Consider the following 24,173-nt stretch of genomic DNA (forward strand, 5'->3'; position numbering starts at 1 on the left):
ACCCAACACGTACACAGTAAAAAATGATCTGTGTGCTAGGAATGGCGACGTGCACCTTTAATGCCCGCCCTCAGGAGGCAGAGGCAGGCGGGTCTCTGTGAGTTCAAGCCCAGACTGCTCTACAAAGTAAGTTCAGGACAGCCACGGCTACACAGAAAAACTCTATCCTGAAGAAGAAAACATAAGAAACAAAGATTGGTGGGCAACAGGCATGCCCTATGTGTCTTCAGTGCCTAAGTTTATTCCTGCCTTGCTTCTTGAAGAGGTTTCAGGGAAGGGTCTGGTCTTCTTTTCCTGTCCTAAAATACTCTGCTTTCTCTCCTTACTTCCTGGGGCCATTTTCTTCGGAAGCAGCTGGAACTTAGCTGTAACCACAGATAAGATGTGATTTCTGGTTCTATGAGGACTTTCTACATAAGGGAGGCCTAGAGCATATGTGGAGAGCCTGGCCCCAAGTTGGGTGCCTTCAGAAGAACACTCAAATCAAGGGTGTCCTCAGAGTATATGGCAAACTCCTGTTGTGCAGGCTGACATTGTGTTGGGATCACTGTCCTGTGGGGAGCCCTGGTTGTAGTTGGGAAGGGGAGGTAATGGAAACCATGAGCAGCGGGAAGTGTCCATACTAGTTTCCAGGCCTTGCCTGGTCCATCTCAGAACCCCTACCCCTTGCTTCCTGCATGTCACCTGGGATGGGCTATATTCCCAGACTAGGCTATCAGCTCTGAGGTAGGTTGCATGCCTAAACTCGAGGGCCTAGCCAGACCTCACATGCTAGCTTTCCAAGAGGCGGGTGTAAAGGGCTGCTTAGAGATGTTAGAACAAAGAAAGGTCAAATTACAGGAGAAGCCTAGGGAACAAGTGAGCTTGGAGCAGGAAACAGTAAAGGGCCAGAGAAGTCAAATGGGCCCAAAATGTATGGGGATCAAGTCGCTAATTCAGCCAGCTTGTGTGAACATAGAGTAGTGCTTCTGAGAGTTGGTAAAGAGAAAGCTTGCAGTTAGGTCCAGAAACACCTCAAAACTCCAGGACCAGGTCTACATGGAAGCACTATGGGACAATGGGAGGACATTACTATACAGCAGACTGCAGTAAACAAAGGGAACCTAACTAGGCTAGAGACCAAAGACAAGCCCATGACATTACTTACCAGGATGAGTGGGTGTTGAGGAGACCGGATTGGAGGGTGATGTTGGAATAGAAGATGAGAAGCTTCCAGTGGTAGTAGCAGAGCTGCTCAGGAGCACAGATGTAGGCAGTGGGCTGGTGCTAGGAGGCCTAGTGGTGTGGTTGGTGTCTGGGGGACTTGGGAAGACTGTCAAGCCAATGGTTGAAGACAGCCCTGATGAAGAGGCTTGGCTAGTAAAGGAGGTAAACTGAGAGGTGGTGGACTTTGAGGAGTGTGAGGAAAAGGTGGGCACATGAGATGTAGTCTTGGAAGTGGATGGAGGGCCAGTACTGTACGTTGGCCTACTAGATGGAGAGGGAGTCATATGGATGGTGGGGAGAGCAGAAGAAGAAAACGATGAGGTGACAAGAGGTAGAGCAGAGGACATAAGAGAAGAGGGAGCAGTTGGAGACACAAAGGAAGAAACTGATGAAGGATGTGATCCTGTCGTGGGTGTAGTAAATGGGGAGGAATGGGATACTAAGCTCGAAGTAGGTGTATACTCTGGAGTAGAACCTACAGCACTTGAAGGAGCTGTAAGAGGGGACGTCATGGAAGAAGATGGAAAAGATGCTGAATGAAGAAAAGATGTAGTGAGACCAGAGTTAGGTGGGAAGGCGGTGGACGATGTCACAAATGGAGAATGTGTGATGTGTGGAGTAATGGCAGTGCTAGGTGTTTCTGAGGTGGTCCTGACCTCAGGTGTTCCAGTTACAGCCACGGTGGATTGAACCGAGTTGGTAGTGGCTGGGATTGACGTTGACCGAATGGGTGTCACGGAAGAAGTTTCTGAGGGGTGTGGGGTAGATGTCCTTTCTGTGGAAAATGAGCTCTTGGTTTGGGTGGTGGCACTGGTTGTATAAATGACGGGTGTTGTTGTATGAGGGGACCTTGTGCCTTCCAGAGTGGTGGGAAGGACAGTCCTCAGTGGTGTGGAGGCAGAGGAGGATGAGACTGAGTGTGGGCTGGTTGGGGTGTTGACTGTCTCAGTGGTTGGCGTCACAGATGAGGTTGAAGTTAATGGCATTTGTGTGGAGACTGAGGTCTGAGGACGTGAAGGGGTTGGGAAGTTGGTGGTGGTCTGCATGGATGTCTCTGAGGGGGGACCTGTGGTGTGTGTTGTGGGTGGTGGGTGTGTGATGTGTGGAGTCTGAGCAGTGCTAGGTGTGCCAGAGGTGGGGTGGACCACTGGAGTACCAGTTACCTCCATGGTGGTCTTCGTTGAGAGGGTTGATGTGGATTGGAGGGCAGGCATGGAGGAAGGGTGTGGAAGGACAGAAGTAGAGGTTCTGCCCGTGGAGAAGGAGGTTTGAGGCTGAGTGGTGGCACTGGTTGAGTAAGTGGCAGGGCTTGATGTGTGTGGAGGTCTTGTTTGTTCTGTTGTGGTTCGTAGAATGGTGGTGATTGGCCTAGGCGTGGAGACTGCTGAGAGTGTGTGTGGGCTGCTTGAGGTGCTGTGTATCTCAGAAGTTGGTGTGACAGAGGAAGTTGACAAGGATGGAAGTGATGTGATGAAAGGGGTCTGAGGACGTGATGGTGTTGGCAAGGCGGTGGTGGACCTCTCAGATGTTGGGACGTGTGGAGCTGTGGTGTGTGCTGTGCTGGAGAGAGCCACCGTGGGTAGAGAATGTGTGATGTGTGGAGTAATGGCAGTGCTGGGTGTTTCTGAGGTGGTCCTGACCTCAGGTGTTCCAGTTACAGCCACGGTGGAATGAACCGAGTTGGTAGTGGCTGGGATTGACGTTGACCGAATGGGTGTCACGGAAGAAGTTTCTGAGGGGTGTGGGGTAGATGTCCTTTCTGTGGAAAATGAGCTCTTGGTTTGGGTGGTGGCACTGGTTGTATAAATGACGGGTGTTGTTGTATGAGGGGACCTTGTGCCTTCCAGAGTGGTGGGAAGGACAGTCCTCAGTGGTGTGGAGGCAGAGGAGGATGAGACTGAGTGTGGGCTGGTTGGGGTGTTGACTGTCTCAGTGGTTGGCGTCACAGATGAGGTTGAAGTTAATGGCATTTGTGTGGAGACTGAGGTCTGAGGACGTGAAGGGGTTGGGAAGTTGGTGGTGGTCTGCATGGATGTCTCTGAGGGGGGACCTGTGGTGTGTGTTGTGGGTGGTGGGTGTGTGATGTGTGGAGTCTGAGCAGTGCTAGGTGTGCCAGAGGTGGGGTGGACCACTGGAGTACCAGTTACCTCCATGGTGGTCTTCGTTGAGAGGGTTGATGTGGATTGGAGGGCAGGCATGGAGGAAGGGTGTGGAAGGACAGAAGTAGAGGTTCTGCCCGTGGAGAAGGAGGTTTGAGGCTGAGTGGTGGCACTGGTTGAGTAAGTGGCAGGGCTTGATGTGTGTGGAGGTCTTGTTTGTTCTGTTGTGGTTCGTAGAATGGTGGTGATTGGCCTAGGCGTGGAGACTGCTGAGAGTGTGTGTGGGCTGCTTGAGGTGCTGTGTATCTCAGAAGTTGGTGTGACAGAGGAAGTTGACAAGGATGGAAGTGATGTGATGAAAGGGGTCTGAGGACGTGATGGTGTTGGCAAGGCGGTGGTGGACCTCTCAGATGTTGGGACGTGTGGAGCTGTGGTGTGTGCTGTGCTGGAGAGAGCCACCGTGGGTAGAGAATGTGTGATGTGTGGAGTAATGGCAGTGCTGGGTGTTTCTGAGGTGGTCCTGACCTCAGGTGTTCCAGTTACAGCCACGGTGGAATGAACCGAGTTGGTAGTGGCTGGGATTGACGTTGACCGAATGGGTGTCACGGAAGAAGTTTCTGAGGGGTGTGGGGTAGATGTCCTTTCTGTGGAAAATGAGCTCTTGGTTTGGGTGGTGGCACTGGTTGTATAAATGACGGGTGTTCTTGTATGAGGGGACCTTGTGCCTTCCAGAGTGGTGGGAAGGACAGTCCTCAGTGGTGTGGAGGCAGAGGAGGATGAGACTGAGTGTGGGCTGGTTGGGGTGTTGACTGTCTCAGTGGTTGGCGTCACAGATGAGGTTGAAGTTAATGGCATTTGTGTGGAGACTGAGGTCTGAGGACGTGAAGGGGTTGGGAAGTTGGTGGTGGTCTGCATGGATGTCTCTGAGGGGGGACCTGTGGTGTGTGTTGTGGGTGGTGGGTGTGTGATGTGTGGAGTCTGAGCAGTGCTAGGTGTGCCAGAGGTGGGGTGGACCACTGGAGTACCAGTTACCTCCATGGTGGTCTTCGTTGAGAGGGTTGATGTGGATTGGAGGGCAGGCATGGAGGAAGGGTGTGGAAGGACAGAAGTAGAGGTTCTGCCCGTGGAGAAGGAGGTTTGAGGCTGAGTGGTGGCACTGGTTGAGTAAGTGGCAGGGCTTGATGTGTGTGGAGGTCTTGTTTGTTCTGTTGTGGTTCGTAGAATGGTGGTGATTGGCCTAGGCGTGGAGACTGCTGAGAGTGTGTGTGGGCTGCTTGAGGTGCTGTGTATCTCAGAAGTTGGTGTGACAGAGGAAGTTGACAAGGATGGAAGTGATGTGATGAAAGGGGTCTGAGGACGTGATGGTGTTGGCAAGGCGGTGGTGGACCTCTCAGATGTTGGGACGTGTGGAGCTGTGGTGTGTGCTGTGCTGGAGAGAGCCACCGTGGGTAGAGAATGTGTGATGTGTGGAGTAATGGCAGTGCTGGGTGTTTCTGAGGTGGTCCTGACCTCAGGTGTTCCAGTTACAGCCACGGTGGAATGAACCGAGTTGGTAGTGGCTGGGATTGACGTTGACCGAATGGGTGTCACGGAAGAAGTTTCTGAGGGGTGTGGGGTAGATGTCCTTTCTGTGGAAAATGAGCTCTTGGTTTGGGTGGTGGCACTGGTTGTATAAATGACGGGTGTTGTTGTATGAGGGGACCTTGTGCCTTCCAGAGTGGTGGGAAGGACAGTCCTCAGTGGTGTGGAGGCAGAGGAGGATGAGACTGAGTGTGGGCTGGTTGGGGTGTTGACTGTCTCAGTGGTTGGCGTCACAGATGAGGTTGAAGTTAATGGCATTTGTGTGGAGACTGAGGTCTGAGGACGTGAAGGGGTTGGGAAGTTGGTGGTGGTCTGCATGGATGTCTCTGAGGGGGGACCTGTGGTGTGTGTTGTGGGTGGTGGGTGTGTGATGTGTGGAGTCTGAGCAGTGCTAGGTGTGCCAGAGGTGGGGTGGACCACTGGAGTACCAGTTACCTCCATGGTGGTCTTCGTTGAGAGGGTTGATGTGGATTGGAGGGCAGGCATGGAGGAAGGGTGTGGAAGGACAGAAGTAGAGGTTCTGCCCGTGGAGAAGGAGGTTTGAGGCTGAGTGGTGGCACTGGTTGAGTAAGTGGCAGGGCTTGATGTGTGTGGAGGTCTTGTTTGTTCTGTTGTGGTTCGTAGAATGGTGGTGATTGGCCTAGGCGTGGAGACTGCTGAGAGTGTGTGTGGGCTGCTTGAGGTGCTGTGTATCTCAGAAGTTGGTGTGACAGAGGAAGTTGACAAGGATGGAAGTGATGTGATGAAAGGGGTCTGAGGACGTGATGGTGTTGGCAAGGCGGTGGTGGACCTCTCAGATGTTGGGACGTGTGGAGCTGTGGTGTGTGCTGTGCTGGAGAGAGCCACCGTGGGTAGAGAATGTGTGATGTGTGGAGTAATGGCAGTGCTGGGTGTTTCTGAGGTGGTCCTGACCTCAGGTGTTCCAGTTACAGCCACGGTGGAATGAATCGAGTTGGTAGTGGCTGGGATTGACGTTGACCGAATGGGTGTCACGGAAGAAGTTTCTGAGGGGTGTGGGGTAGATGTCCTTTCTGTGGAAAATGAGCTCTTGGTTTGGGTGGTGGCACTGGTTGTATAAATGACGGGTGTTGTTGTATGAGGGGACCTTGTGCCTTCCAGAGTGGTGGGAAGGACAGTCCTCAGTGGTGTGGAGGCAGAGGACGATGAGACTGAGTGTGGGCTGGTTGGGGTGTTGACTGTCTCAGTGGTTGGCGTCACAGATGAGGTTGAAGTTAATGGCATTTGTGTGGAGACTGAGGTCTGAGGACGTGAAGGGGTTGGGAAGTTGGTGGTGGTCTGCATGGATGTCTCTGAGGGGGGACCTGTGGTGTGTGTTGTGGGTGGTGGGTGTGTGATGTGTGGAGTCTGAGCAGTGCTAGGTGTGCCAGAGGTGGGGTGGACCACTGGAGTACCAGTTACCTCCATGGTGGTCTTCGTTGAGAGGGTTGATGTGGATTGGAGGGCAGGCATGGAGGAAGGGTGTGGAAGGACAGAAGTAGAGGTTCTGCCCGTGGAGAAGGAGGTTTGAGGCTGAGTGGTGGCACTGGTTGAGTAAGTGGCAGGGCTTGATGTGTGTGGAGGTCTTGTTTGTTCTGTTGTGGTTCGTAGAATGGTGGTGATTGGCCTAGGCGTGGAGACTGCTGAGAGTGTGTGTGGGCTGCTTGAGGTGCTGTGTATCTCAGAAGTTGGTGTGACAGAGGAAGTTGACAAGGATGGAAGTGATGTGATGAAAGGGGTCTGAGGACGTGATGGTGTTGGCAAGGCGGTGGTGGACCTCTCAGATGTTGGGACGTGTGGAGCTGTGGTGTGTGCTGTGCTGGAGAGAGCCACCGTGGGTAGAGAATGTGTGATGTGTGGAGTAATGGCAGTGCTGGGTGTTTCTGAGGTGGTCCTGACCTCAGGTGTTCCAGTTACAGCCACGGTGGAATGAACCGAGTTGGTAGTGGCTGGGATTGACGTTGACCGAATGGGTGTCACGGAAGAAGTTTCTGAGGGGTGTGGGGTAGATGTCCTTTCTGTGGAAAATGAGCTCTTGGTTTGGGTGGTGGCACTGGTTGTATAAATGACGGGTGTTGTTGTATGAGGGGACCTTGTGCCTTCCAGAGTGGTGGGAAGGACAGTCCTCAGTGGTGTGGAGGCAGAGGAGGATGAGACTGAGTGTGGGCTGGTTGGGGTGTTGACTGTCTCAGTGGTTGGCGTCACAGATGAGGTTGAAGTTAATGGCATTTGTGTGGAGACTGAGGTCTGAGGACGTGAAGGGGTTGGGAAGTTGGTGGTGGTCTGCATGGATGTCTCTGAGGGGGGACCTGTGGTGTGTGTTGTGGGTGGTGGGTGTGTGATGTGTGGAGTCTGAGCAGTGCTAGGTGTGCCAGAGGTGGGGTGGACCACTGGAGTACCAGTTACCTCCATGGTGGTCTTCGTTGAGAGGGTTGATGTGGATTGGAGGGCAGGCATGGAGGAAGGGTGTGGAAGGACAGAAGTAGAGGTTCTGCCCGTGGAGAAGGAGGTTTGAGGCTGAGTGGTGGCACTGGTTGAGTAAGTGGCAGGGCTTGATGTGTGTGGAGGTCTTGTTTGTTCTGTTGTGGTTCGTAGAATGGTGGTGATTGGCCTAGGCGTGGAGACTGCTGAGAGTGTGTGTGGGCTGCTTGAGGTGCTGTGTATCTCAGAAGTTGGTGTGACAGAGGAAGTTGACAAGGATGGAAGTGATGTGATGAAAGGGGTCTGAGGACGTGATGGTGTTGGCAAGGCGGTGGTGGACCTCTCAGATGTTGGGACGTGTGGAGCTGTGGTGTGTGCTGTGCTGGAGAGAGCCACCGTGGGTAGAGAATGTGTGATGTGTGGAGTAATGGCAGTGCTGGGTGTTTCTGAGGTGGTCCTGACCTCAGGTGTTCCAGTTACAGCCACGGTGGAATGAACCGAGTTGGTAGTGGCTGGGATTGACGTTGACCGAATGGGTGTCACGGAAGAAGTTTCTGAGGGGTGTGGGGTAGATGTCCTTTCTGTGGAAAATGAGCTCTTGGTTTGGGTGGTGGCACTGGTTGTATAAATGACGGGTGTTGTTGTATGAGGGGACCTTGTGCCTTCCAGAGTGGTGGGAAGGACAGTCCTCAGTGGTGTGGAGGCAGAGGAGGATGAGACTGAGTGTGGGCTGGTTGGGGTGTTGACTGTCTCAGTGGTTGGCGTCACAGATGAGGTTGAAGTTAATGGCATTTGTGTGGAGACTGAGGTCTGAGGACGTGAAGGGGTTGGGAAGTTGGTGGTGGTCTGCATGGATGTCTCTGAGGGGGGACCTGTGGTGTGTGTTGTGGGTGGTGGGTGTGTGATGTGTGGAGTCTGAGCAGTGCTAGGTGTGCCAGAGGTGGGGTGGACCACTGGAGTACCAGTTACCTCCATGGTGGTCTTCGTTGAGAGGGTTGATGTGGATTGGAGGGCAGGCATGGAGGAAGGGTGTGGAAGGACAGAAGTAGAGGTTCTGCCCGTGGAGAAGGAGGTTTGAGGCTGAGTGGTGGCACTGGTTGAGTAAGTGGCAGGGCTTGATGTGTGTGGAGGTCTTGTTTGTTCTGTTGTGGTTCGTAGAATGGTGGTGATTGGCCTAGGCGTGGAGACTGCTGAGAGTGTGTGTGGGCTGCTTGAGGTGCTGTGTATCTCAGAAGTTGGTGTGACAGAGGAAGTTGACAAGGATGGAAGTGATGTGATGAAAGGGGTCTGAGGACGTGATGGTGTTGGCAAGGCGGTGGTGGACCTCTCAGATGTTGGGACGTGTGGAGCTGTGGTGTGTGCTGTACTGGAGAGCGCAACTGTGGCTTGAGATTGTGTGATGTGTGGAGTCTGGGCACTGCTGAATGTGCCTGAGGTGGTGTGGACCTCCATGGAGGGTCTGTTGGATATTGTAGTGAGGTGAAGTGTTGTGGGAGCATGCTGGGTTGTGTAGGAAGTGTGGGTTAAGGAAACTGAGGTTGTTTCTGTCGAGAATGGGTTTTGTGTTAGGGTTGGGTAGTTGGTTGTGTAGGTGTCTGGTGATAATGTGCGCGTTACTTCTGCTTCCTTGACTGTGGTCGTTTGCAACATGGTGGTAGATGGGTTTATGACGGAAGGTGATGGGACCATGTGTGAAGTTGTTTGGGTCTCGAGAGTCTGAGATGTCAGTGTCACTTCTGATGTAGAAAATGTTGGGTTTACAGAGGGTAGTGAATTTTGTGTCCCAGGAAAAGCGGTGGTCGTCTGGGCAGTTGTTTCTGAAGGACCTCCTGTGGAGTGTTGTGTAGTATGTAAAGAAAGAGCGGGTTGAGAGTGGGTGGTCCCTGTCACTAGTGTGGGCTTAGTGTGAGATACTATGTTTTGGGTCCAGCTACTTGTTGTATGAGGTGGTGGTAGGCTGTTGCTCTGCCCTGTTTGGGGTGTGGTTAGAGTAGTCTTTCCAGAGGGAGCGAGTTGTGTGGTCTCAGTTGCTTGGCTTGCTGTTGTGGCTGGACGGTGCGTTTCCTGTTGGGCTGATGTCACTGTGGATCATGGCAGTGAATAATGTTTAGCTTATGCTCCTTTATATATATTTTCCTGTGTTCCTGGACTTGGATTTTCTCTCTGCTTTCTAGCCAAGGTGGATTGCTTTTGAGTTTCTCAACTTACTCAGACGTTTGGTTTTCTTTGGTGAGTTTTACTGCAGTTCTAACTTCCCTCTCTTGCACTTCTCTTGGTGTACACCCTTTTTCTCTTGTGGCTGCCTCTCCTATGGCCTGAGATGTAGCTGGCTATTTCCCTCTGTTTCTGCTGCCTATGTGCCCCATTGGCTCCCCTTCTCCTTCACCCCGAATACACAGACTCTCCTTCTGAGTTGGATGTGCTGTACTGAGGGTCAGAGCTGAACTTTCAGCTCAAGTGCCCTGGTTTCCCATGGGCTTTGACTCACCTTGGCTGGTGGATGTCCCAGGCATTGTTGAGGTTAGTGGTGTCAATGTAGTACTCTCTGTCAACTGAGCCGTGGTCTTTGTGGATGAGCTGGGGGAAGATGCTGTGGCCTTGGTTGTGGCCTGTGTCACTGGGAGCCTTGTGGGTGTTGATTTCGGTATGGATGTAAGAGGCAAAGGTGATGACACTGGTGTGGTAGCCACAGTGGTTTGAGGATATTCTGCAGAGGAAAGTCATGGAAACACCTTTTTCCCATCTGTCTTTCCCAGATGCATGTCTGAGTCCCCTGCTCTTTGCTCCTGCCCTCAGGATACTTACTATTACCTCTTCATAATTTGATGAACACAGTCTTGTCCCTTCCCCAGCCTGTGAGTGTCCTGCTTGGAGTGGGCTCACCTCAAGGGCAGTGACAGGCTCTCATGGGCCACTAATCATTTCCCTACTCACACTTCAGCTCTTTGGACTGATGTTCCTTTCTCCTCAGCATACCCAGAAGCACCCGGGATAGCTGCCATGTGTGAGCGGGCCAGGCTCTAGGGTGGAGGCCCAGCAGTTCCCATGTATATTCTAGTGGAAGTTTCAGACAGCCTGGAATGGCCACACTGAGCGACCAGCTTGAGTTGTAAGCTAGGTTTTCCACCCTGCCTTTCATGCACAGGGAATTCTGGGCTGAGACACTGCCTTTAGGCAGTGGGAAGACAATAAGTGACCCCTCCGCACTCCAGGGCTCTACTGCATACCCCCCTCCCTTTTACCTCCTGAGGAGACTGTGGGTTTCTTGGGGGTGGTCCAATATGTCACTCCCTCAGTGGAGGATGGAGCTGAAGGTGGTGGAGTCGGAAGACCTGGCAAGTCGGAGGGGCCAACAGGTGTGGATGCAGAGCTGGAACTTTGGAACTCAGTGCTGATGGGGTTTGTTGTAGTCTGTGAACCTATGTGGGGCATATGTGCATTCAAGGATGGGCAGGATCTGGCTCTGGCGTCCCTTTGCGAAAAGACAGATCTGCCTGCTGAGGAGCTTGGCAAAAGGTACAGGGTGGTTTATGGATCTCTGAAGGCAGCACGGACTCCCTGGAGACTTACCTGTAGAGGCCCCGCTTCCTGCTCAGTCATAGATCACGTGAGTCAGGTGGCCGGAATCAATGCCTGGCCAGGACCTAAGCTTTGTATGCTGTTTCCCTCGTGAGCGAGGACTGCAAGTTACTTTACCCACCCTCCCGGGACCTGGCAGATGCAGAGGCTGGGCTGGCGGGGTGGGGGGAGCTGTCCATTGGAGCTAGGGTGAGCCTTAGGCAGGAAGCCTTCATCCTGTGATACCAAGTGGGTGAGCAATCACCTGTGGTGGTTGGCGGCAGGGTGGTAGTGGCTGGTGCTGCAAGAGAAGGGAATCATAAGGGATTGCTGCCTATGACGTTTCTCCCCCGGCTGCCCCACCCCTCTCCTGCCTCTTTTCCTCTTTCCCTTGTCAGCGTGGCAAGGAGAGTGGGGTCCCAGCCAGGGTGCCATGGCAGGGTAGTTAGTGTCTAGAGCTGGCTTCACAGGGAAATTCCCACTGTGTACCTCAGCTCCCTGGCTGGCCTGCGGCACTCTGCCCAAAGGTTGTGACTAAACAACGGCTGGGCTGGGGAAGAGAGCAGAGGCCAAGGGGAGCAGTGCTGCCTTTTTGTCTCTGCAGTGTACATGAGAGTGTCAGAGCTTGTGTGTCGGTGTCCCGAGGGAGAGGATCTAGGAAGGAGCTACTGGGGCTGGACGGACTTGATACGTACATAGGTTACCCACACAAGGGCTATGCTACATGATAGCAGGGGCAGCTGCTAGACTCACCACAGGGTACACAGGTCCCTTCTTTGTGGTCGAAGTACTCGTTCTGGGAACAGTTGTAACAGCCTGGGGCAGGAAAGGGCTAGGGTCAGCACTCCTTTTTTACACCCCCCCTCCCCCGGTGGACCTGCCCACAGGGTCCACTCCTGCCACTGCATCCTTCCTCTCACTTCACACCAGCTTCTGAAGTCACCTCCTGGGCCTTAGAGCTCTGCCCTGCATGTCCTCGCTTTGGCTCTTGGCTCCTGTGTCTTAACTGCCTTTTTATGTTTTTTATTTTGAGTCAGCTCACTATGTAGTGCTTGCTGACCTGGAGCTCAATGCATAGCCCAGACTTGAACTTACAGAGATCCGCCTGCCTCTGCTCCCTGAGGGCTGGGACAAATGGCGTGCACCACTATGACTGGCCTAATTGCTCTTCTTTATGTGGAGTTCTCTGTCTCTGACCTAGCTCATGCCCCCTCTTATCTTCCACTCTGCCAGAGACTCTAGAGCAGCAGCAGATCTAGCTGTGGGTTCTTATGGCACCTGGTTTAACTTGTACTGTGGCAGGTGTGTCACCTGACAGGTCTTTAATTCCTTATTTTGATTTTTTAAGGATCTTTCCCAGGCCAAAGAACAGGGCTAGTTTGTGTGAGACCTGGCCCCCAGTCAAGAAACAGCCTGGAATTCAGTACACATTTGCTGAGTGTGTGAGTGACTGAATGTGTGAGCAAATGAATGAGTATGTGTTGGGGTAAATGTGTGCTGAGGAATGTGTGGGTGAATGAATGCATGAGAGCGTGGCTGTGTGTGAACGAATGATTGCATTATGAATAGATGTGCGCATGAAAGAATGAATGGATGAACCAATGAATAACTGAGTGAACAAAAGCCACATGCATGGCCTATGCGTCCCCATACCAATACCTTCAATGTTTGTGTCCGGGAAGCTTCCCAAGCTGCCAGGGCAGAGACAGGGCTGGTAGTGCCAGGTGCAGTTGGCCTCCTGAGCATACTGGTATTCATTCTCACCCACCAGTGTGTGGATGTTGTAGAAGTCGCAGTAGACGGCTGAGGGGAAGGATTTACATCAGCTGGCATCAAGGCCTAAGTTCCAGCATGAAGGGCTTGGGCACTGCTGAAGGATGTCACCTCTTGGTGGGGTCTGGGAGGGGAGAACCTGGGGGACAGTTGGTGACCCGAGGTTGCCCTGCAGGGGTACAGCCTGGCGCCTGCCCGGAGAGAAGGCTTCTGGGGTAGGCCCCTGAGTGGAACAGGTTTGGGCATGGGGTGAGATACTCACGACAGAAGTCTGGGGTCCTCCAGTCCACACACACGCCCTTGTCCAGACAGGCCTTGGCATAGGCGGCCACCGCATCACACAGACACTCGCAGTCTCCGCCCATGTCGCACCCACAGGTATCACGCACGCAGGCTTCGTAGTAGGGCAGGTGGTAGACCTGTGGGTGGAGGGTGCCAGGTTGGCATTTGGCTGCTGCGGTGGTGGCAAGGTGGAGTCTACACTTTGCCACCTTGGGGGATAGGCCCTGGGGGAGTGTCCTGGCACGCCGGGAGAGCACCTTCTAGTGGAAGCTGCAGCTCTCAGTGACTGCCAGCTTCCGGAGATGAATGCTGATGGTGTTCAGTTAGCCCTGCCCTGGGGTATCAGTTACAGACAACTCCTGTTGGGCCCAGGGTGTGGCAGACAAAGCCTGGGTGTCTCTTGCTTGCATGCCTGACCCTCTCAGGTCTCTTCTCCAGCTGGCCCCTCCCAGACACCCCAGATTGCCCCTGGCTATAGGGACTTTGCATTGCATGGGGTAGTCTCCTGTCATCCATACTGAGCACCAAGGACCAGAGGCTGTACCAGATGCTCTGAGTCCAAAAAGCTCATCTCTGCCCACGGCTGGGTCACTTCTGACTAGCTCATCTCTGGGCCATGCATCTCAGAGCAGCCAGCTGTCTGCCCAGGGTGACACTTTACTCACCGTCTTATCTGCTATGGTCCTCTAGTGGGTGGAGGTCTGGGCACTGCTAACCATCCCTAGCTTGTGGATGGCCCTGGCCCCGGGTGGTGGCTACTCCCTTCTCCACACCTGATACCTCCAGCCAACTGGGAGCCCCACAGTAGGAGGACTGTCTGATGCCCCTTCCGAGTGGACAGGACCCACCTTGCTGTGGCAGGCGGCAAAGGTCTGGCTGTTGATGAGGCTGCATTTGCGCTCGGCCCAGGAGCGCCGGAAGGTATTCAGGCTGCAGGGATCCACCACGTAACTCGCATCCCCGCACAGTGGGCTCTCCTTCCATGAGTTCACAAACTCCAGTTCACTGGATGCCACGTATTTGCTGCGTGTCTCGAAGTCATCCTTCATGTTCCCGTTGGAGTTGCCACACAAGCCACAGAGGGCATCCTGGGGGAACAATTGCTGGGGAGCTGTGCATGCCTTAGGGCGGATACCTCGCCCTGAGGCCAGCCGGGACCCTGGCTCCCCGGCAAGCGCGAGGTGGGTACCTGGGTGGCGCGGCGGATCTTGACAGAGACGCTCATGTGCTTGTTCCACACAAGTGTCAGGTTGAGCCTTCCGGGGATGTCTATGTCCAGGACAAGATTCAAGGGGCTGGGCTTCACCTGGAGGTGCACGAGGGGCTCCTCCCCGCTGACTGTGTAGTTTCTGTCTGCCATTGTTATGGATAGCCCCTGTGGGGGAAAGCCTGTCACCGCTTGCTTTCTTTTCTTGCCCACCCCAGTACCCAGGTCAGTCTGTGACTTGACTGTTTGGAAGGGAGAAGAGTAATCCACCGTAACATGTTTCCATCTTTGTGAGGATCAGTTCAAAGCAAGCCTAAAAATGCATGGTAAACTTGAGATCAGCCCGGGCTACATGAGACCCTGTCACAAAACAGCAGTGAAAGACATGTATAGTTGCATCTCCTGGGACAGAAGGTTCTAGACATGTGGAAACAGATTCAGCTCCTGGAGAGCAGCCCATGGAATGAATGCTATACAGCCCCAGGAAGCTACTGGAGACCATGGGACCACTAGTTCTGAGTGTGCAACTACCCAGTTGGTCACCAATTTCTGTCCACCCCTTCCTGTCATACAAATGAGGAGGGATGGTGTGTGTATGTGTGTGTGTGTGTGTGTGTGTGTGTGGAGGCGGGGTTGTCCAGTGAAGACGGAAGCTGGAGAGAGCTGGGAGCTGATGATCAAAATACAGCCAGCCTTCTCCCACCCTGTGGGGCCCAGCCACTCACACCCAGGGAGATCTTGATGGCTCGGGAGCAGGTGACCCCGGACTTTCCACAGATGACATTCTCTGTCAGGATCTTGAAGGTAGGCTGTGAGCTGTTGGCACCACAGTCGTCCTGCAGGGAAAGGGTGTTGAAGAGAAACCCTCACGGTCCCCACCCCGGCTCCTTTCAGCCTTGGTCCCCCGCCCCAGTGGTTACCGTGGCCAGGGTGTACCCGCAGTTGCCATCAAACACAAAGCGCTGTCCGTCAAAAGTTATGATGTGGCCTTCACCATAGAGGACGCAGGTGGATGGGCATTGTGTGCTGAGCTGGCAGGTCCACTTTCCCTGTGAGCAGGTGCTGGGGAGATGGATGGGAAGGAGTGATTGGAGGCAGTCTTTCCATATGAGGAGGTGGGCTGGAGCCCTGGGCTGTGGCCTAGGACACCCCACCTCTGGGAGCCCCACCTTGAGACAACTTTCTTATGGGAGTCGTTGCCTGCCCAGATGGCCCTAGGGGTCTGGGTGTTCGGGGTGGGGCGTGACTTACCAGGTCTTACAGTCAGTATGGAGCTCGGCACCACCAGGGTAGGACACCCCTGCAAAGTCACACGGGCATTCCTCTGCAGGCACGCACTGCCCATTGCTGTTCTCATAGAGGCCCTTGGGACAGACGCAGCCGGATTCGCACTTGGTGGGCACCTGGGTTGGGGAGACAGGGTTGGTAGCTTCAGCCCCTGAGATTCCCCAGGTCTTTCCTTTTGTCCAGCCTTCTCTAAGGTCTCCATGGGCAGCTGAGTTTTGCTCCTAGAGAAGCCACCCTTGCAGTAATGTTCCAGGTGTGTGTGTGTGCGTTTGTGTGTGTATCAAAACGGGCTGCCATATGCATAGGGATGGGTGGGCGTGGTTCCCAAGCTGGGAGCCAGACAGTGTCCTCACAGAATTGCACAGACAAGCACCCTGTCCTCCAGCTACCTAGCTACCAATCATCTCCTGACTCAATACCCAGCACTGGCTTTTGAGACGGAGACATAGCTACAGGGATGGGTTCAGCATGGCCCTGGCCTGAACTGAGTTCCTGTAGGTCTGTGGAAACCCTCCCCTCTTGTGAACTGCTGCTTACACAGGCAATGCCTGTGGCCAGCATCTGGCATGTGGGGGCACACGCAGCTCCAAACTTGTCCTCTGATGACTGGCTGCAGGACTGGAAGGTCTGGGGTTCTGGGCAGGCTGCTGCAGGGAGGGAGAAGAGAGGTCAGGTGGAGCGGGGGATACCAGGCATTCCAGGGACCTACTGTACAGGGTCAAATGGCCACCTCCTGGTATGCACTTACCCAGGAACATCTCTGCCTGCCGTGGGCAGCTCAGGCGCCCATTGACACAGTAGCTACAAGAAAGGGGCAGGGGCATGTGAGCTCACAGGTGTGCAGGGCCCCTCCCTCACCAGGCCTTGCCCGGCCCTGCCCTCCATACCATATGACCCCATTGATCATGGTTGACTGGTCAGCCTGGACGAACTTGTTGCTGTCCTGCAGACAGGGGCACTGGGCCTTGTGCACACATTCTGCCTTGTGGTTCAAGTAGGTGCCCTCCGGGCAGTTGCAGCCATCCACTGGCACAGCACTCGGATGACACTCTGCCTCACGGTCCGACAGAGACAGGCAGGTACGGCCACAGGCCTTGCTATCGTAGCTGAACGTGCGGTTACCAGTGCAAGGCACAGCTGTGGGGAACGAGGGGTCAGGTCCTCGGGACAGGAGGCTATGTGCGGGGAGGGCCTAGGGCTTGGGTTCTGATGACTAGTAGGCAGAGGAACAGCCGAGAGAGGTTAAGGCCCTAGAACTCCTAGGTGACCACAGGGGCCCTTTTGTGGTCTAGGCTCCCATTAATCCCGTGCCCACGACCCTGCTCCTTCTGACCCCTCCACTCGCTCTCATAACAGTCAGCACTCACTGCAGTTGTCCACACTGCTCCTCCAGCCCCAGAGCAGGATGCCTCGGGAGGCGCAAGCATGGGCATAGGTGCCCAGTGCAGAACAGATGTGAGGGAAGGTCTCCTCATAGTTGCAGGCCTGGTACACACATCTCTGTGGGAAAGGCGGGACCCAAGTGTCGAGGACCGCATTTGCTGCTGCTCTTTCCCCTCGTCTTCATTTCCATTGCCCACTGGACCCACCTTGTAGAAAGGCTGGGGGTTCACCACAGCGTGGCACTTCTCAAACACGCCGCCCTTCCTCAGCAGCGTGGAACAGTGCGACTCCGCACACACCTCTGGGGACAACAGGTGCAGCTGTGGGTGTCCTGTTCCCTACCCACCCCAACAGGCTCAGGTGGCTGAGGGTTGGGATGCAGGGAACTCACTGTTGAGCTGACTCATGGAGCAGGGGTCGGTCTCACGCTCTAGAGCAGGTGGACAGTTCCCTGCACGCCAGGAGTCCACAAAGAGTGAGGCGATGCCTTCGTCGATCCCCAGGCTGGTTGTGAAATCATCCGTTGTGTCCCCATTGAAATTGCCGCAGAGCCCTGTGTGGGGCCTGGATTTGTAAGTAACTGAGTCCTGGCCCCCCGATCCAGTTCCTCCATATACCCAAAAACTCTCGTCTCTCCAGCTGGGCTCCTTTGATTAATCATCACTGGCCTCATGAGGCTGGTTCCCTGGATACGGAGGGCCAGTATAAGGCACTCATGGGTCCTCACTGCATCTGGCTACAACAGAGAGAAGACAGCCAGGCTGACTCTGGGAGGGACCAGCAGGAGAGTAGCTTACCTCTAGTCTGGCCTTTGAACTGGGGCCCGACTGTGATGTACAGTTGGAAGATAGGTTGCAGGTGGACCACAAGTTCCAGCCCAAAGGTGGTGACCATCTGGAGGTGGGTGGATGTCTGCCTGAAGATGGTGATGTTTCCTGCAAGATTTCAGAGCTAAGGAGGCCGTCACTGTTGCCCTGTTCCAAAATCAGGACAACACAAAGTGCCAGTGCCAGCCCCAGAAGAGCTTACGTGTCTTGTATGGCAGCATCTTGGTGTCCCCATTGTTGGTGATCATTTCATCCTCTGAGATCACAATTTTGTCCTGGAGGGACAGAGGGAGTAGGAAGTAAGAGAAGCCCAAGGCAGATGCGGGGCCTGCAGGCGGTAGACCACGGCATGTGCTTGATTCAGGGAAGGTAGCCTTACCTTCTTGGACAGGTAGATGATGGACACTAGGGAGGTCTCTGAGTGTGAGTAACCTGACTTGTCATACACAGCCATGAGAGTGCCTTCGTCGGGAAGCTGTGGGCTCTGGGGAAGTGAGTGGGTCAGACGTGGATGGACGGCCCCCTCTCCCCCAGCCCTAGGGCTCCTCCTACCTGGAGAAGAGTGTAGGTGCAGGTGCCGTGGAAGCGGTAGGGCCTGGCGTCGAATGTGGTGACAAAGGAGCCACCCTCTAGGGAGCAGTGGCCAGGACATGGCTGCTTTGTGCACACCCAGCGGCCCATGGAACACTGGCTGCAGGTGGGCATTGGGGTAGCCCCCAGTGGATTGTGAGTCCCAAGGCAAATAGCACCCCTCCCCACGTCCCATGCCAGCAGAACTTGTTCTCTATGCTCACCAGGTTTGGCAGGCTGTCCTTGTGATCTCCCCAGGGCCATAGACCCTGCCGTTGAGCATGCAGGGGCACTGGCTGACTGGCACGCAGGAGTGGTTTCTGGATATGTCGTCAAGCAGTGTACCTAAGAACATGGGCTCAGGTGGGACAGATGCTCTTTACACAGCCGGTCAATCCCTGTGGGGTCTCCTCCCCGCGGGCTGCTCCGTCAGTCCCAGGCTCTGCCCCTTGCTCATCCCTGCTAGCTCATCCCTGGGGGAAGGTGCCTTGCACAACTCAGAGCCCACCCCTCCTTAGTACTTGTAGATCCCTGCTTCCCACTGCCCACTCGGCCTGCAATCCTGGGCTGATTGCAAGTTTTGAGGTGGGTAGGTAAGGCCTGAACCTGGGACTCAGATAGGGATTGTCTAAGCCAAGCTGGGTCGTGGTGCAATTGAGTTTTGGCGATTTGAGTTCTGGTATACATTCTCACCATGGGGGCAGAAGCAGCCGAAGGTGCAGAGGCTGGAGCAGCTGTGCTGTGGGTTGGAGCAAGTCTTGGCGCAGACCTCACCGCACTCCTGGTACACCTGGTTAGCCGGGCACTGGCTCATGGCTGTAGGCAGCAGACATGGGGTCTGGTAAGAAGCTCCTGCCAGCCTTCCTGAGTTCCTACTTCATGTTTGTTTAGCCCCTCCCCTTCCGGAAGCTGCTTTCCCTTTCACCCTGTCTGGGACTCACGGCAGAGTCCGGGGGTCCTCCAGTTGCGGACAGGCTGGCTGGCCATGCTGCACCGACGGGAGTATTCAGACAGTGTGGCGCAGGTGCAGTTCTGCTGGCCTGGCTGGGCGCACTCAGCCATGTCTGCCTGGCAGCTCAGCACCAGTGGCTCTTTAGGCACATCACACTCAGGGGACACTAGGGTTAGTAGCTGGTTGCAGATCTGGGCCTGAATAGAGAGCCATTAAAAGTCACATTAGTAAGGTCATATCTGGTGTCATATGGGGGGGCTTAGGAGGCCAGAAGTGGGGGTGGCATTAGCCCCAGAGACCCTTACACAGCCCTGTGTGTCAGCCACATCCTGGCCCTGGGTTCTGGGCCACCCTACATACATATCTGGTCTTTCGGATGGTGGGGCTGGAGATGGCCTCATGGGCACAGATCTCATTTGGGTCGTCTAGCTTCTGGAGTGCAGCATACTTGTGGGGTTCCAGAAGTTTGCCTTGGAGGCATAGGAGAGGGATTAGCATATTGGAATGACTACAGAGGGGCCTGGGGCCTGACCACCCACCCCTGACCCAGCCTACCATCCTCGCTCAGGAATTCGTTGTCAGTGTTTCCATCGAAGTTCCCACACATTCCACATAGCTTGCCCATGTACTTCTTCTCTACCAGGACCTGGGGGCGGGGGCGGCACTCTTGGTTCCTGGGGGGATGCATAAGGAGTTCCCCACCCAGGCTGGAGAGCCCTTGGCCTCTTGCTTCAAGGTTTCAGGTGCTCCCACCTTCCCACTCTGCCCTTCCTGGGGGTGGGGTGTGTGCTTCCTTTTCTGGCTGTATCCTCCTCCTTTTCAGATGGGGGAACTGAGCTGCTATCTAAGCTCAGAGCCTCTTGGGTTGCTGGCCAGCAGTCAGTGCTGTCCTGCCATTCAGGGCTGCTGGGACTCGCTCTGAGGCGGGACTTTCTGAATGCTGTTTGTCAGCTCATGGCTCTCACCATAAGATGGGCATCTGGACCCCACATGACGACTAACTCCAGCTCCAGCTGCTTGGCCACCAGCCGCACGCTCTGGCCGTATGGCATGATCTGGAGACCATTGCTGGTGTAGGGCAGGCTAACAACCCTGTGGGCAAGACAAGTCAGCAGCTGTCTCTTCTGCCCTTCCCCCACCCTGGTTGCCCTGCCCCACTTACCCAATGTCCCTGACAGAGATGGTTTCTTTGTTCACGGTAACCACAGAGGCCCCCAGTTCCATGATGATCCGGGAGATGTCCCCATCCTTATCTCTGCGCAACTGGATGCTAAAGGTGGGCATGGCATCCCCACAGGTGGCCGTAAAGATATAATTGCACATCCCTTTGAAATTATACTCATGGCCATCAAAGGTAGAGAAGTGGCCAGCTCCCCATGTGGAGCACCAGCCCTTTTCTGGGGCTGCAAAGAAAACGATACATTCTCAGTCCCCTATCCTGTGTCCAGGAAGGGACTATCTGGGGCAGTCTGGCCCAGAAACTGTATCCCTGGAGAGCCCACCATAGCCCCAACCCCACATGTCCACTCAGCTCCGGCCTGAGCTCTGCCTTCTGTCTAGGTCTTCTTACAGGGTAGCAGGTTATCCTCAGTGTCAGAATCGGTGGCATCTCCAGTCCAGGCACCTGCAAGACAGAAGCTATAACTCAGCACCATCCACCATGATTGCTGTAGCCACTCTAGTCAGGGAAGGGCCTGGCATAGAGGTCACAGTTCCCAAATACCCAGCCCTCAGCTAATGCCTTGGGTGAGAACTCTTAGTGGAAGCCTGAGCTGAGACTTTCATTCATTCCTGGATCCTTCTTGTGGAAATTCCAACTATATGCTATACGTGTGTGTGTGTGTGTGTGTGTGTGTGTTTTAAGCTGTGGCTTCTTCCTTCCTGCACACTGGACCACTGGGCCTCTCCCATTCTGATCAACAGTGATGTCGCTTCTGATGGCTCTCACCTGTCTTTGGAACATTCTTAGGCTGGCAAAGGAGGTGGTGTCCAGACTTGAATGGGCAGGACTCATGGTTAGTGTGGGCACTGTTATCTCAACCTGCCCCACCCTGCTGTCATCTTTGATGGGCTTGTCCACTTCTACCTGAGGCTGCCCAGGTACACATACCCCCCTTTGGCCATCATCTGTAGGAAGCACCCTGCTCTGGAGCAGCACGAGCTTGTCTGCAGTGTGCTTAACCGAGTAGTCATAGGTAGCAGGCTTTGAGGGAGGAATCTGCAAAGGGTGGATTCCAGCCCAAACCCTGGCATCTCGGCTCGTCTTTCCCCAGCTGCATGAAACTCCTGCTTGGTGCCTATCACCATGTCAGATGCTGCAGATCCACAGCACAGAGCTTGCTCCCACAAGGTCCCGGGAATGTGGCATCCACCCACATAGCACACCGGCTGCGGGAGTGACCTGCAGTGATGAGCAGTCAGCTGCTGCCGCACATGCTGGGACGGGAGGGCAGCCTCTCTGAGGAGGCAACGTGGGAACAGGGCCTAGGGGCTCTCTAGTCTGGGGCGTGCTGGAGGGGCACGCTGTCCTATGGAGGCAAGCAGGGAGTGGGGTAGAGCTAGTAAGAAGCCCCTGGGGAGCTAGTGCCGTGTCGAGATGCGAGTATCTCGGACATTGATGCCTGTCTGCCAGCATCTCTCCCTGTTCACAGCTCAGCTGAGCCAGGTTTCGGGGCTCAGCAGGGAGAGAATCTAAATGTAGGAACAGGCTCTGAGGGAACTTGCTCTGTGCAAGGCTCACCTTCATGAAGCTCTTAGTAGGGCTGTGAGAGGGTGGGCCTGGGGTGTGCTGAGAGGCAGCAGCCTGGGGGAGGACAGAGGGCTGAGGTAGATTTTGGCTGCCCCCCTCTGCCTGGCCTCACCCCAGCTGTGTTCCTGGTCTGTCTGCCCAGTCTTTGTGTCTATTATTTAAACTCCCCAGAGGCTGCCTACGCCCACATCGAGGGCCCTGCACACGGTTTTCTTCCCTTTTTCCTCCTTGGCAGCCTCCAAGATAGCTGTGATGGGTCACGGTGACCGCCAGGCAGGGCCAGGTAACCACAGGGCCAGTCAACCTGTGTGAGGGAGGGCTCCTCCAGAGTTCCCATGAGCTGTGCTGTCCTGGACCCCTCTGCCGGTGTCTTACCTGACACACTTTCCACCCTGCGGACAAGCTGGACCACACTCTGCATCCTTTGGGATGCAGTTTTCCACCTGGGTCCCGTCCTGAGCTGTCCTCAGTTTGGGGTATTTGTCTAGTTGGGGAGCACAGCTGCTCATGGTCACTCCCTTGATTAAAGAACAGTCCTCCTAGATTGAGGAAGGACATCTCGTGAATCAAGCATAGCTGTTGCTGCTACTGCTTCTTCTTCTATAATTTTTATAGAATTTTTATTTTTATTTCACTTGTATTGTGTTTTGCCTGCATGTATGTCTGTGTGAGGGTATTAGGTCTCCTGGAACTGGAGTGACAGATAATTGTGAGCTGATGTGTGGGTGCTGGGAATTGAACCTAGGTCCTCTGAAAGAGCAGCCAATACTCTTAACCACTAAACCATCTCTCCAGCCCCCCAGGTATAGCTTCAAGAGAGTCTTAAATGGAGTACTGAGGGGGGGAAGGGGATGCTTGCCTAGCCAGCCAGATCAGCCAAGAGTCAACTTTGCCATCAACGGGGTGATAGATGTCACAGACAGATAACCCTCACATCATCTCATGAGCTTTAGGTAAGAAGCTCTCTCCCTCATTCTGCCAGTCATTTCCAGAGTTTGTGCACCTCTGAATGACACCTAGAGCAAAGATGGACCAGCTGAGCGCTCGGGTGGCTAGTGGGAGTGGGGAGGAACTTACCATGGCATTTCTGAGTGCCCCTTGAGACTCTTATGCTCTAGCCCATGAGTCCTCTCTGGCAATCCAGTGAGGACCTGGTAGGAGCAGGAGTGGGACTCATACTGGGCCTGAGCCCTAAACCTGATGCCCACACATCACCCTCTCCCTCCTCAGAATTCAGCAGGCAGTGGGAATGGAAGATCTGAAGTCTAGGGAAGCCAGTAGCACCTGCTCCTGTCCAGTGAGTCCAAGAAGTATGGAAAATGGTCCAGGCTCCCTGGGTGACACCCTCTGTAGCTCATATTTCTCTATCTTCTAGGCAGGATTGGGATATTGGGGTCCACTCCATTCTATGTAGTATGAATAGCACAGGCTCAGCTCCTGGCCCTTCATGGTCTCAGACCTGGGTCTGGCTCCACTACGTCAATATTTTGTCTATTGTGCTCCCAAGAGGCTCTTGTCCCATGTGGAGTATCACATTATTTAAAGTCTGAGATACACCTGGCACTCTTGCCCTCAGGCTGGCTATAATCAGAGGGTGGGCTCTATATGGACTACCTACCCCCCAGGGGAAGCCCCTGATATCTTCGATGGGCATTCAGAGCTGTGGTCTGGGGCGGCACAGGGGTGTCTTCCCATATATCCAGGAGGGAAGCTGAAGCCTGGAGCCAGCAGTACAGTTCTGTGAGTGGGGCAAGGAGCAGTGGAGCCTGAATTCTGCCCGGCAACTTTGGCTCCACAAGTCACCCCAAAGGGGCGACTCTGTTGGGGTGACACTTGCCCCTGCCCCCACATACCTCAGGCTTCTCAGAGACCTCTCAGGGCCAGAGCCAACGGGGAGAGAGAAAGAGTGCCAGGTCTGTCCTGTTGCTAGCCATTGCGCCCTGCTGTTACCAAAACTGTTGAGACTGTGCAAGAGGGAGCCCCATCCCCTGTTTCAGATGAGCCCATTCTTTTCCTGGCCACCAGCTCACAGGAGGTGAACAGGTCTGAGCAGTTTGCTGGGCCCCACCTGCCTCCCATTCATCACTGTTCACATGGCTAGCCTGCCTCAGGCAGAGTCAACGAGGCAAGAAGACCTGAGGACTTCCCCATGCACAGGAACCTGTGGAGGGCATTGGGTACTTGGCCCCCCTGGGCACAGCTTGGCAGACGCCCACTCACCAGCATTGATTAGGGATCCCCTGAAGAACAGCAACAGCAGCAGCAGCTGAACCCTGGCCAT

At 54.5% G+C, this 24,173-nt stretch overlaps 1 protein-coding gene across 1 annotated transcript; it reads right to left on the reverse strand.

The window, feature by feature from the left end:
* Window positions 1-1,143: 1,143 nt before the first annotated feature.
* On the reverse strand, window positions 1,144-24,173 carry Muc6 (mucin 6, oligomeric mucus/gel-forming). The gene is made up of 32 exons (XM_060382765.1): window positions 24,113-24,173; window positions 20,714-20,767; window positions 20,306-20,546; window positions 20,109-20,235; window positions 19,699-19,789; window positions 19,504-19,613; window positions 19,133-19,340; window positions 18,885-19,007; window positions 18,416-18,536; window positions 18,174-18,312; window positions 18,001-18,105; window positions 17,824-17,896; window positions 17,592-17,729; window positions 17,186-17,347; window positions 17,001-17,095; window positions 16,779-16,911; window positions 16,299-16,548; window positions 16,160-16,212; window positions 15,949-16,058; window positions 15,376-15,527; window positions 15,045-15,186; window positions 14,850-14,960; window positions 14,107-14,292; window positions 13,766-14,005; window positions 12,898-13,054; window positions 12,522-12,665; window positions 11,616-11,678; window positions 11,128-11,163; window positions 10,547-10,723; window positions 9,789-10,011; window positions 8,751-8,829; window positions 1,144-1,233 (listed from the first exon to the last, which is right to left on the reverse strand). Exons 1-32 carry the CDS (start codon window positions 24,171-24,173, stop codon window positions 1,144-1,146), a joined length of 4,194 nt encoding a protein of 1,397 aa, XP_060238748.1.

Source organism: Meriones unguiculatus, chromosome 1 (genome assembly GCF_030254825.1).
Source record: "Meriones unguiculatus strain TT.TT164.6M chromosome 1, Bangor_MerUng_6.1, whole genome shotgun sequence".
NCBI lineage: Eukaryota > Metazoa > Chordata > Mammalia > Rodentia > Muridae > Meriones > Meriones unguiculatus.